Here is a 13,672-nt window from a genome sequence, read left to right as displayed (position 1 = left end):
AAAATGGTGGATTGAAGAAGCACAAACATGAAAAACTGCAAGCAATGAGATGGTAAATTGGAAATGAGAGAGGTCAACTGAGCTGAGCTTTGGAACGCGCAAGTATGAGGAGGTAATCACCGGGATCCTTACAAGCCAAACCATTGCCTCCTTGAAGCAAAACTCAAGAGTTTAACATTACAAACCGTAGGAAGTTCCATCATGAATAGGCTTCAAAGATTTCAACAAACATTTATTGTTTCAGCTCATCTTATTAGGTCTGGCTTAGCATTGCTGCTATACGCTTGTATTGTTAACAATTATTTAGTATTTACAGTGTGGGCTTCGGCTTCGCCCATAGAATAACATCCCTCATCAAATGCTATTGGCCGTTTGGTGTATCATTTTGCCTTCTATTGAGTGTTTGCATTGTAATGCATGAGGGACTATTTTACATACCAAACATAAAATATTGTACAAAGGGAGCAATAGTATTGCAAAAGAAGGGGCATTGCTGGGTTAAAATTAGGTGGCACTAATTGGTGAGACCAGATGGACCTATACAACAGCATGGCTGTTTGGGTCAGAAAGTCAAAAAGTTTGTGTAATAGTTTTATACATTTATGGAGGTATTTAGGGATTTCACTTCAATCTGACTGTCCTTTGTGCGCCATAACAGACCTACTTCTCCTTCTCAGTTTTCAGGGAACCATACTCAGTGCGGGTTGAAGACCAGAGGTCGATGCGTGGAAGCGTTGCTGTTTTCAAGTGCCTCATCACCTCTACTGTGCAGGAATACGTTAGTGTTGTATCGTGGGAAAAGGACACAGTCTCCATTGTCCCAGGTAAGACAAGAATCCTTGCGGTGTAGGGGCCCTTGCTGTACAACTCAAATGTCTTTTTCCTGTGATGTCTGTAACCACAACAGCCTCCTGATGTGGCATGTTTCATAACATAAGCATCTTCTATTGTTGCATGTTCTACACCTGAGCATCTTTCTGCTGTGGCATGAGCCTGAGTATCTTTCTAAAGTGACATACTACATAACCTAAGCAGATTTCTGTTGTGCACGAGCAGTGGGCATCCTTCTATGGTGATATTCAATCTGAGTATCTTTCTGCTGTGTCCTAATCAGCAATGGGAGCATCTTTCAGCTGCATCATGCTCTCTAACTGAGCATCGTTCTATTGTGAAATACTCCATAATCTAAGCATCCTTCTGTGCTGACATGATCAGCAATCTGAGCATATTTTAGCTTTGACATGTTCCGTAAATTGAGCATATTTCTGGTAAGACCTGCTAAATAACCTGACTATCCTGCTGTGTCATTATCAGCATTATTGCCGTGGCATGCTCTAGAAACTGAGAATAGTTCTTGTAAAACATGCTCGAAAACCCCAGAACCTTTCTGCTGTGAGATGCTCCCCAACCTGGGACTCTCTGCTGTGACACGCTCGCGAGCGTCTCTTGCTGTGGGATGTTCAGTAATCCTAGTCCACTTTCTGATGTGAGATGCTCCATAACATGGGACTCTGCTGCGACTTGCTTGTGATTTTCTTTGTTGTGAGATGTTCAACATTCCTAGTCTCTTTTCTGCTGTGAGATGCTCCATAACCTGGGACTCTGCTGTGACACGCTGGCGAGCGTCTCTTGCCGTGAGATGTTCAATAATCCTAGTCTCCTTTCTGCTGTGAGATGCTCCATCACATGGGACTCTCTGCTGCAGCTTTGCTCTTGAGCGTCTCTGCTGTGAGATGTTCAGTAATCCTAATCTCCTTTCTGCTGTGAGATGCTCCATAACCTGGGACTCTGCTGTGACACGCTTGCGAGCCTCTGTTGCCGTGAGATGAGCTTCTTTGCTGTGAGATCTTTCAATAATCTAAGTCTCATTCTTCTGGGGCATGCTCTGCCACCTCCACATATGTCTGCTGTAATGTGCCCTGCAGCGTGACAATCATTCTGGTGCTGCACACTTTATAACCTGGGTTTCTGTTTCTTCTGACATATTCCTTGACCTAAGAATCATCCCGAGTGGTCTATACTAGGACAAAAGGTCCACTTTAATGCTGCAAAGTTATATATCTGTATGTTGTGCTCCACAACAAGTAAATGTGTCTGCTGTCATGGGTCCTTAATCTTATAACTAGTTCTGTTATGAAATGTGCCTTTGAGAATATTGCCTCTTTGTATCAAAGCATGCTCACAATTTCCTTTGTGACTGGTCGTGTGCTGTCATGTGCTTTTCACTTGAAGACATTTGTTTTTGTGATCTGCTCTGTAGTTATAAAAAGGTCAGTAATTTGGGAATCTCTAGTATGAAATACTGTGTTTGAGAGTGATCTGCTTTGTAACCAGAGCCCTTTTCTCCTACAATATGTTCTGTGACTCGAGCTCCATACTGCTGTGATCTGGTGTGTAAAATGAGCAACGTTTTAGTTGACATGCTCAGCCACCTGAGTACCATTTTACTGTAAAGTGTTCAGTAACTGGAGATTTTTTTAAGCAGTCACATGCTTTGTAACCCAAGCTTCTTTTTGCTGTGACACGATCCATAACCTAACAATATTTGTATTGTGACATACTCTCTACCATGAGCGTCTTTGCTGGGACGACTTCTACAACCTCAGCATTATCTTGCTGTGACATGCTCCTGATCATGTTGTGTAGTGACATCCTGTATAACTTTCAATACTATCTGGTGTGACTGAATCCTTACCCTGACTTTGTGTTTGTTATGAACCTGAGCATAACTCTGCTGTGACAACATGCTCCGTAACCTAAGCATCTTTTTTGTGAAATATTCTATAACCGGAGCATCTTTGTTGTGACATACTCTGTAACCTAAGCCTCTTTGTTGGTGCATACTCTATAAACTGAGCATCTTTGTTGAGACATACTGTATAACCTGAGCATCTTTGTTGGGACGTACTCTGTAACCTGAGCATCTTTGTTGTGACATAGTCTATAACCCGAGCATCTTTGTTGAGACCTACTGTATAACCTGAGCATCTTTGTTGTGACATAGTATATAACCTGAGCATCTTTGTTGAAACATACTTTATAAACTGAGCATCTTTGTCGAGACCTACTGTATATCCTGAGCATCTTTGTTGTGACATAGTCTATAACCTCAGCATCTTAGTTGGGACGTACTCTGTAACCTGAGCATCTTTGTTATGACATAGTCTATAACCTGAGCATCTCTCTGAAGTGATGTACTTTATAACCTGTGTGTTACCCTGCTGTGACATGCTTCTAAGCATGTTTTGTTGTGATATGCTCTATAACCCGAGCATCTTTGTTGTAACGCACTCTGTAAACAGACCATCTTTTCTGGGACATATTCTGTAACCTGAGCATTTTCATTGTCACATAGTCCATAACCTGACCATTTTTTGTTGTGACCTATTCACAACCTGACCATTTTACTGACATGATTTACTTTATAACCTGAGAGTTACCCTGCTATGACATGCTCCTGAACATCTTTTGCTATTACATACTCTATAACCTGGGCATCTTTTGTTGTGGCGTGATATTTAACCAGGGCATATTTTGTGGTTGCATGCTCTATAATCTGAACAGCTCAAATGTGGCAAGCTCTCTAACACGAGATACAGTCTGGCATTAAGGGGGTTATTACAACTTTGGAGGAGGTGTTAATCCGTCCCAAAAGTGACGGTAAAGTGACGGATATACCACCAGCCGTATTACGAGTCCATTATATCCTATGGAACTCGTAATACGGCTGGTGGTATATCCGTCACATTTGGGACGGATTAACACCTCCTCCAAAGTTGAAATAACCCCCTAAGTGTTTATACTCTGATAATACTTCTGGTGTTTCACAGTAAACTGCAAAAATGCATGTTGTGTTCTGTAATGTGGGAAATCGTCTGCTCTAGTGGCTTCTTTGAAGTTAAAAATAATTACTTTTGTGCACTAATTTCAGAATAGCTCTCTGGTTGTCTTTTGGCGTGATCCCTCGTGGGCATGTTCTGTCTGGCTGTGTGCTGTAAAATGCTCCTTAGCAAAAGATTTTTACTACCGAGGTTTGATGTGAGGAATTTTTCTGTTTCGATTTTGTCTGTCATTTACGTTTGTTTTAGAGACGTTATAATCTGGGAATCTCTAACGTGAAATGCCATTAAATCTGAGAATGTCCCAATCTACATTATTCCTTTCACCATAATTTTAAATTGCTTGTATGAGCTCTGCAGTATGAGATTGGTAATTTAGAAATATTTTCTGATGCCTGTGAGGACAGGTTTTGAGGAGGGATCGAGTATATAGGGGGTTACAGAACCTCAACTGCAGTAGATAACCATTGGGGTCCCCCGGTCTCCGAGCTTTCATTACTCCGATCTGAAAACCAAGCACACACACCCGCACCCGACTCCCAAGCTGGACAAGGCAGAGCTGTCCAGTGCTCTCTCGAGTTTGATAACACAGAACTCCTTACCATGGAAAATTACATTCTTTAAATCATTGTCCAGCCAATGCCTTCCCTTTTACAAAGCTGCCTACGTCTTTAATTTACAAACACATAAAATATATACAATATGCAAAACAGTACTTGAAGCAGTCAACAAGTGCTTAGTCAGACTATCAGTTCACAATTCTTCCTAAAGGTAAGCCTCCTAGAAGAACCAGAGTGCACATCACCTACTTCTGTAAACATTATGCATTCATTATCTTGTGACAATTTGCACGCCTGCAGGCCTCAATATATACAACCATCAATGACTCTGTACGGGCAAGTACCAGTATATAAATGGCTGCAATTAACACATTGAGGACTACGGGCTTAGTCACAACATTATCTAGTCATATGAAAGGAAGTTATGGCTGCCCTGGTGCTGGTGAGGATGCCCTGGTCTCTTGAAGTCAGAATGGGGAAATTGGCAAAAGTACCTCATGACTCATGATCAGATCGTTCAATGTCCCTTCATTCAACAATTGGAGAATGCAGTCCAGCAGTCCCCTCTCTACAGCAGGCAGTTCCTCTTTTACAAGGCAGTCATCCAGGTTGTCCCCCCTTGTTCAAGACATTAGCAATTGAGGATCATGGCTCTGGTGCGCGAACATTTCTCACCCACACTAATGTATGACTTGGGTGTACACCTAGTATTATCCTCGCTTTGCAGATGTAGAGACATATTGAAGCGATCCATCTCTGGAGCTAGTTTCAGGAGGCTCATGACATTTTGTTCATTAGCTCCAGACTGGCCAAGCTAAAGCCTTTGTCATTCAAACTTGGCAGAAAAAGAGGGTGGACCTTTGTGTGCTCTCATTCAGCTACTACACAATGTAAGCTGCATTCACACACCACCATGCACTTTACACAAACTGTGTATACATCTCCCATGTAACTTACTAAGAGCACATTCCCCTATCTGTTCATGGGCTGCTGGCTTGATTTGAAAGGTGGGCTCTATAGGTTGCAACTCAAAAAACAGTTTTACAAGAAATTAAAATAGATGAGATTCCATTAGGGAGACTCACACAATAGCAAAAGTCCAAATTCTAGAGTTCCAAAAGTAAAAAACTGGGAGTTTTCCCCAGTTTTAACTCATTTTCCTAAGAGTGCCTGCATTTTATAATGCTCACAACCTAAAATCTTTCTACTGGTATGGAGTGTCTAAACTGAGAAATGCTGGGTGTAAAAAACAGGTTCGCTAATCAGTCTTTCCTCTATGTAAGGTTCTATGAATTAAGTGAGGGTTTTTTCTCCAAGCTCAACAATATCCGTGTTGGGCATTGACACCTAACAGACTTTTGTTCCATGGCACTTCACAATGTCTGAAAGCTGTCTTTTTTTAGGTCGAGCGTAAGCGTACAACCTTGTGTATACTGTGGTATACTCCCTTTCGGGCTTAAAGCCATCCCCCCTGCTCCTCATTTGTTTGTTTCAGTCTCCTTTGAAATTGCTTGCTTGTGAGTGGTTAATGTTTGCTCTTTGTCCTACTTTTTGGTCAGTTGTTTACTCCGACAGAGAAGCACTGTAGTACTTGTACCCTTACACTTGTCCCAATATAGTAACTGCAAAGGGACTGGGTTTTTTCTTTGTCCAGGAGCACTGCATGCGAGCGTTCGACCTTTCCAGTCAAGCCAAACTCCAATTCAGAAAACAGAATGGCGTCCACTTCAAGGCCGCCGTGCGTCATATTTCAGCATGGCAGCACCTAACTTTTATCTATACGGCGCACACTTGTGCCTGATTCATGGCCGCTATTTCATGTTTTCTTTTTTATTAGTATCCATTACGAATGAGAGAAGCACATAACTGTGTATCAGCAATGCTTCTGGTAGGCATGGGCCATCTTAACATCAGGCAAACGTCATGCTATTCACACCCTTCCTAAGTCCTCCCAATCTCTGTTCATCGATAGATAGGTATTCAGTTGCTTTAGTCTGTTCACCTCCTCCTCTGTTCGGTGCTGTGCTGCTTCTGGCTGTTCTCACTGACTCAGGACAGGCTTCGCTCTCCATCAAGAGTCGGTGTTGAGGAAGGCATAGCAAATCTCCTGTAAATAGGGTTCCGTAGCTCAGGCTAAATACTTGCAGAATCCCAAAAGTGAGACCTATTGGCTGTGCCAATGCTTGTTTATTTTGCAAACCTGACCTCACTTAGTCACTGCCATTGAAGGGTTTGTCACTGAGATCATCAAAGCTATTGCTTCTGATTATTCCTAGACCCAGCTTAGCGAAAGTCGAAGGGCAGCTTTACAAAACAAGCAAAGCTATAGCTTTCTGGTTTCAACTGTAAACCCTTCACCTTCAGGGTGAATCTGTTTTTCTGTAGCCTTAAACCCTTTCCTTGTCTGGTCCTTAATTGTGCCTCAAGACACCTCCTGGAAGCAAAGTCAGATTTGTAAATGGAGTCACTTGCCCTGAAATCTCAATTCTTTCTTTTGGAACGTTCATATACTCTCCCAACAAGACGGTTGGATTTGGTTGGTAGTTTGATGTTTCCCTGGGGATATGAGAAATTGTGTTGAAAAAAAAAAAAAAAAAAAAAAAAAAAATTGGGGAGTTTAGATGTAAGTGAAAATATCTATTAAACACATTTGAAACCAGTCTTCTTAAATGAATTATGTTGAAACAATACATTTAAAGAAGTCTAAAACATTGTTATAAAACAGCCGCACGCTAAGAAATAACTAGAAAGGACTAACCTGGTCATAAATGAAAAAAATAAAAAAGGACATAATTTTTAAATTATTGACTTATAAAGCAAGCCCGTCCTGTGTCAAAATTCTGACTGTAGGCAACTAACTTTTAACACAACCCGAACCTCACTTTATATTGCATGTTACCATATCCACCTCAAATAACGGTTTTTTGAGCTTTGAAATCCGGTGGGATGTACCCCTCGCAATGAGAGGGCCTGCTCTTGGTTAGATGAGAGGCAGAAAGTTATCGCTTTAGGCAGGCTAGGTTATGGTTTCAGCACTGCGAGTATAGGTAGATGCTGTGACCCTTGTGTAGTGTGGCTTGGGCACTAATGATAGTGAAGTAGACAGCTAACATAGGGAACAAAGAATAAGGCACTCGTGCAAGGTGGGGAGGATGCCACTTTGCAGGAGCCCAGAGGACTGGGGAGATACAGGATTGACCCATAATGCATGTCTTGAAGGACACCTGTATTACCAAAGGGTGAATGGAAACTCATCGACTGGATTGGGAACTTGCACCTAAGATGTATTCTCTGTTTGAAGAAATATCAGAGACAGTGTATTGAAAATAGTTAGACCTAGAGTGACCGCAGGCTGGGTCCCTGTAGGTTTTGTGGGAAGAGGGCTATGGGTGTGAAAAGGTGTAAACCCTCAATGCAGTGGGGCCTTCTATTTCTGTGCAACTACTGTCCGGCAAAGAGCTTCCTCTCTAGAGCATCACATACCTCATAGCAGGTATTGGCACTGGTGTCTCATAGGACGGGTGTGTGGGCAGTGAGAGGGCAGTGGCTTGGGGTAGCTCCCAGAGGGAAGAAGGTCTTGTGAGGCCTGGCACTCTCGATCTATGGGGAAAACAATCTTGAAAGTGTTCGGGATGACTACAACAACTACTGTGATCCCTACAATATTTCAATTCCCAACAGCATTTCTACAGGATAAATTTCAGAATGAAGAGGAAAGCACTCCCTGCCCCAGTGGCGCTGCTATTCCTTCCCAAACATCAAAACATTTTTCCTTTAAATAAAAGGATCCCCCAACTCCACCGAAGTCCTTTCCAAACCTGACCTGCTGACCATCAAATAAATATTTTTAAATATGCAAAATAAAGCAAAGCGTTATATGCAGGCCGCCCTTTCCAGCTCCACAGCTTCCTAAAAAACGTTTGTGCTGGCGCTAATTTATTTCACCAACATTTAAATGAAAATCACCAAAACCTGAAGCACAAACAAATGTGACTACTTTAAGGTCCCTGTATGTTCATATTTTGAAAAAGTTGGGAAAAACATAATTACTATTAGCCAATAGGTTTATCTGAACATTTTAATTTTGGGGGGTTATTTTCAGCAGTGGTTTCAGTGGGAGGACAAAGATTTGGGGGGGGGGGTCTTAAAAGGGGAGCGGCCAAATAAGCCTAGTAGGAATCCTTCTCAGGAGGCGTGGCCTACATAAATAAGGTTCCACTAAAATATTTAAACGAGATCCAACGTTTCACACAGCGAGCCACCTGACCAGTGTTTGGCTGCGTCGCTATGAGTTATATTTTATTGTATCCACACATGTGACACAAGGCCTGTTGGCTTTAGTCAATCCTTGTTTGCTGTATGGGATCGACAGTGGATTTTGGCTTTTGTCGATCATTTTTAGCTGTGTGAAATTAATGAACAACTACAATTTTGTTATGAAAATTTATAATTAAAAATGTTTCAATTCTTAAAATATGAGATTGTAAATTAAGCAATACTGATGTTTACGGAAGGGCTTGTGGCTTTCAGAATGCCTCAGAAACTCCCAGTCTCCCCTTCACATCCAGTGGCGACTGCTGCAGGAATGGCTGGAGGGGCAACCCGCAGTGCGGTGGGTGGTGGGGGGGAGGAATAATACGTTTTGAAAAAAACCTACTTACCTGCGCTGCTGGATGTCGCCTCTGTGCTCCCACCTCCTCAGTGCTTATCTGCTCCCCTCCCTACCCAATCCAGACTCTTCTCTCATGCTCTTACACAGCATGAGAGAAGCGCCGTGATTGGCGTGAGCGGGCTGAAATGCCGCTCAGGGAGGGAGTGGGAGCCCTAGCTTGGTCTCCACCCGGCTGTAAAATACAGCTTGGGTGGAGAGTTTTAAGTGTGCATGTCAGTTTGGCCAACTTCTGACGGCCGCCCAAACTGATATGCACACTTAGAGCGTACAGCCGCTACTCCTCCTCCCTGGTGACGTGAGGGTCGCGAGCCCTGCCCTCCAGTACAGAAAAATAAAATGATAATAAAGAACTTTTATTATCATTTTATTTTTCTGCCTTTCAGCTGTGGGGCGACGCTCCTCCAGTATACTGGAGGGGTCGTCCCTGTTCACATTACTTTCTTCTGCTGTCTCTCAACATCGTTCTAAGATTCTCCATCTGCATGGCTCACACTTTGTGACAATTGGCATATCTGCAAAAATCACTCTGTGCGCTGAGCAGAGCGGCCATGGTTTGGATGTGCTTGTAGTCTTCACATATTTATGACTCACTGGGTGAAACTTTCAGTGCCTTGTGCCTCCACTTCCGAGCTCTCAATGATGGAACTTATTGTCCTAAACACCCGCTACTACCTGGGTTCATTCAGACACCTGGAGGCGCCTCGAGTCCTGTTTTGCTACAGAACCACAATATGTTGAAAAAAGCAAACATTCCTGGGGAGTCAAGGAGAAGAAAAACGTGAAATGTAAACAGGGGTTGCATCACTGACGTAGTATGGATTTTTACAGTCATTTTTGAGAAATCGATCAGTGTTTTTTTGGACGGTAAAGTTTGAGCCACGAATACACAGCTTGATAGAGAGACATTTCAGAGTTGGCATGTCTGGCCCACTTAAAAACCCAATTTAAGGTAAAAAGTATTTTCCAACTACTTGGGCGAATGTGTTATCGCCAGACAGTCTCGTGCGAGGTGCTACGCAGCAGGTGGGCAGCGCGCGCGGTCTGCACCTCACTGCCCAGGGTGTCAGGGCTCAGTGCTCAGATAACTGGGGCATTGTGTTCTCCGGTGAAGCTCTTGAAAGGACCCCGCTTGTGTGTTTCCAGTGAAAGCGGCGCTATGCTAGCTGTAAACAAACGAAAGGCCTAGTGCGCCACGCTGCCTTTGTGTCCTGTGTGCACTAGGCGCGGCGTGTTGACTAATGGGGAGCGGTTTAGCATCTGTTCAGCGATGATATTACATTAAACAGTAGATATGTATGGGCCATTATCATATTGACAGAAGCAGAGCGTAGTAAATAATGTTTGCCGGTCTCTGGCTTTGTTGGATTCATGATTCGTTATTTCCCTCTAGTGTTTTTTGTATGTGAAAGTGGAGTAAATTAGTTTGATCCACTTTTTATGAGATGAGTTTCCCAGATGGTGCAGTTTACTAAAATACCTGCTCTGGCCTTGTTGAATCTTCGCATATCATGGCCGCAACAAGAAGTGCTTTGGTTAAAACGCAGTTACAACTGGAAGATGCTGCTTATAACATGTACATCAATACCAAGACAAAATAGCAGTTACTGGATGGCAGGGGTGTGTTATCTTTGGAATATTTGAAGCCTATGTGTGAACTCCCACCTGTTTTATTTAATTCAATTGGTGTTTAATTAAAAATTGAACGGATTGGTCAAGCACCAGTTTCCATTGGCAGACAGAACTGGGCAGGGCACAGTCCCAGTCATGCCTATGTCAGATACACTGCAACATGAGCTGTGGGCACTTTTTTGTGCAGTGCCAGAGTTGATCAGTGTTGCTGGGCTAAGATTGCGTCAGAGCGAGCTATTTCCAAATGGTGTCATGAGGCTTAAGCCTACTGTTGGGCCCAACACTGAGCATCAAGTACACCTTCACAGCACTTGACCCCCTAGGGAATGAAACTGAGTAGTCAAAGTCTTACTCAGAGAGGTGGCATGGGGTTAGAAACTCATCCCAATTAAGTTAACCACCACAAGTAAATAATTCAATGTCCAGAGCCAGGGCTTGATGCTTGGAAAATAATTTTACTCAAAACACGCAACCAATATAATAAGATCCCTGCCTATCAGTTGATTTGCTCTCTTTATCAAAGCAGGGTCTAATCAACCATTCCTGGCAGTCATAGGTGAAGTCCCCACGGTGTCCGGTCCCGCAAATGGTAGGGGAAGTTGGCAGTGGATACTCTGATCCTGGAGGACAAGCAGTGGCGGCCGGCAGCTTTAGGAGGGAGGGGGGTGGGCGGGAAGCACACACACACACACACACACACACACACACACCCACATCCATTAACAACACTCATAACATTCAAACATGCACCCACGCGCCAAACATTAATTTTAAAAGATCACACACACTCCTTCTTTCACATACACACACACGCATGCACATTCATTAACAACACTCATAACATTCAAACATGCACGCACGCACCAAACATTCATTTTAAAAGATCACACACACACTTACCTTCAGCCTCGGAGGTCTCAGGAGGGTTGGGACTGCTGCCTTCCCTCACTAGCTGACCATAGGTCAGCTAGTGAGGGAAGGCAGCAGTCCCAGCCACCTCACAGAGTGGGATGGGGTCAGTGAGACTGCATACCCCACCCCACTCTGTGACGAAGTGTCACTGATTGACACTCGCCCTGGGCACGTCAGGGCTTAAACCTGAAGCGCCCAGGTCGAAGTCAATAGGTGACACTTTCCTCATCACCCAGGGGAGGGCCTTGAGGCACCTTTGCTGAGCTGAGGAGGTCACACTCCTAGGAGCTGTGACCTCCTTAGCCCAGCAAAGTTCAGCTCAGGCAGCCAGGAGTCTGCGCAAATCGCGCATGTCTGCTCCTGGGTGCCTGACCTGAACATGAAGAGTGTCTGTCAGGCTGACCTTTGTTCAATGCAACAATAAAGGCTGAGCCTTTCTAGGGGGGTGCTTAAATAGCCCTCCCTCCTATGTGTGGCGCCCGGGCCTGGAAATGACGCGGCCCACGGGTGCCCCCAGGGAATCACTTCCGCCCCTACACCTCGCGAGGTGTAAGGGCGGAAGTGCTTACGGCCAGCCCGATGCACAGCTAGTGAACGAGGTTTCGGGCCACAGTGGCCCTGAGTCCTAAGGAGCCACTCTCCCCCCATTTTGGGAGGGCGCTCTACCATAGGGGGGAAAAGGTGTGGGGGGTGGCCCCTCCGACCTAAAGGACGGGCTGTGCCTGAGGACAAGGTTCTTAGTTGCCACTTATGAGGAGACCCCGGATTCTTCTTAGTAAAATCTTTGCCCACTGGCTGGAGGTGTCTACAAAAGGACTAAAGCAGTAGACAGGAGCTTTGTGTGTCTATTGTTCACTTCCAAGACCAGTTCTGAGCAGTTCTGCCCCTTTGCTTACTCTGCTCAGTCTCTTCCTGCCAAAGTCTTTGTGCAACACATTAGCAGGATGGTCAGGTGGGCCTGGAAGTCTCCAGGCAGAAGAACTCCAAAACTAGAACAAAGGAGGCAGTCCTGCTTTACTACCTGTTAACCTGTGAGCTGTAGTTCTTCCGGAGAATAGTGGTACAGGAGTGTGGAGGGGAATTCCTTAGCTTTAAAGGAGCCTTTTGTCTACTCTCCTTAACAATTGTTAGTCTGACCCACCATAAAAGATCCCTGGAATGTCCTAAAGGGTAGCCCTACAGTTCACGTCAGCTGTCTGAGCTCTCTGCCCAACCCTCCATCTTAGACATCACTTACTTGTAACAAATACAAAATGGATCCCAGGGTGGCAATGCTCACCCATATTATACATGTACTGTCCACATGCCAAAATATGCTCACATGTGACATCCATTTCCCAAATGGGTCAGCGTAGCATCTGGTCGCCTTTTACTGGCTGACTAATTAGAAGAAGGTGGAAAAGATAAGTATGCAAATCTCTCCATTATGTACAGGTAAAAAGACCTACCATGCCACTGATAAAGCGTTTTATGTCCATCACTTCAGTCCTCTACAGCTCGGTGAACTTACTGCATTCACACTGTAAAATCGATGCACATGGTGTGTCCCTGTAAACTGTGGTCAGTCTGTCTCATAAAAGTACCTGTAGCATACCTGCTTTATTGTTGTGTGTGCTGCAAAGTGGGTCACAAATCCATAGCTTGCTTTGGTGAATTCATTGCAGGGGTGCACACTCTCCAGCGCCAGGGTTTGATTCATTTTGTAAAGATGCTACCCATGTGAAAAATCTTCATCCCCAGTGCAAAGAGACACCACTGGCCAGCCGGGTACAAGTGTATTCCTGCCACAGTCTTTGGCACAGTGCCTGCTCTGACATTCCTCCCACATTCCTAGTTGTGCAATATCTTGTTGGATCTCTGTCAGCAAGTTCACTCTCCGTCTCCATCTGGTTTTTATTTTGTCCCCTCCACTTTGGGCACCCCATTACCTACCTCTGCATCCGGCTAAAACTGTCTGTAGTCATAGTAGGGTCGATGCCCTTTGTGTGGGCCAGTAAGCATCGAGCTTGGTATGCAGTTGGTTGGCCATGTGGAAAATACAGTAGCTTAATTGAACTCCC

The 13,672-nt window shown here is 44.2% G+C and overlaps 1 protein-coding gene across 3 annotated transcripts in view; it reads left to right on the top strand.

Annotated features, from left to right (window-relative positions):
* DSCAML1 (DS cell adhesion molecule like 1) overlaps positions 1-13,672 on the top strand; it is a 468,701-nt gene that overhangs the window by 78,281 nt on the left and 376,748 nt on the right. For all 3 annotated transcript variants that reach the window (XR_011201525.1, XM_069224722.1, XM_069224723.1), the window contains exon 3: positions 678-824. Coding sequence is in view for 2 of the 3 variants with exons in the window: in XM_069224722.1 (XP_069080823.1) it covers positions 678-824 (147 nt within the window). In the remaining variant the exon portion in view is untranslated. The remainder of the gene's footprint in view (positions 1-677; positions 825-13,672) is intronic.

The sequence above is a fragment of the Pleurodeles waltl genome, chromosome 3_1 (assembly GCF_031143425.1).
Source record: "Pleurodeles waltl isolate 20211129_DDA chromosome 3_1, aPleWal1.hap1.20221129, whole genome shotgun sequence".
In the NCBI taxonomy this organism is placed as follows: Eukaryota; Metazoa; Chordata; class Amphibia; order Caudata; family Salamandridae; genus Pleurodeles; species Pleurodeles waltl.
The sequence above is the reverse complement of the archived record's forward strand: the minus strand, read 5'-3'. Positions and strand labels throughout refer to the sequence as shown.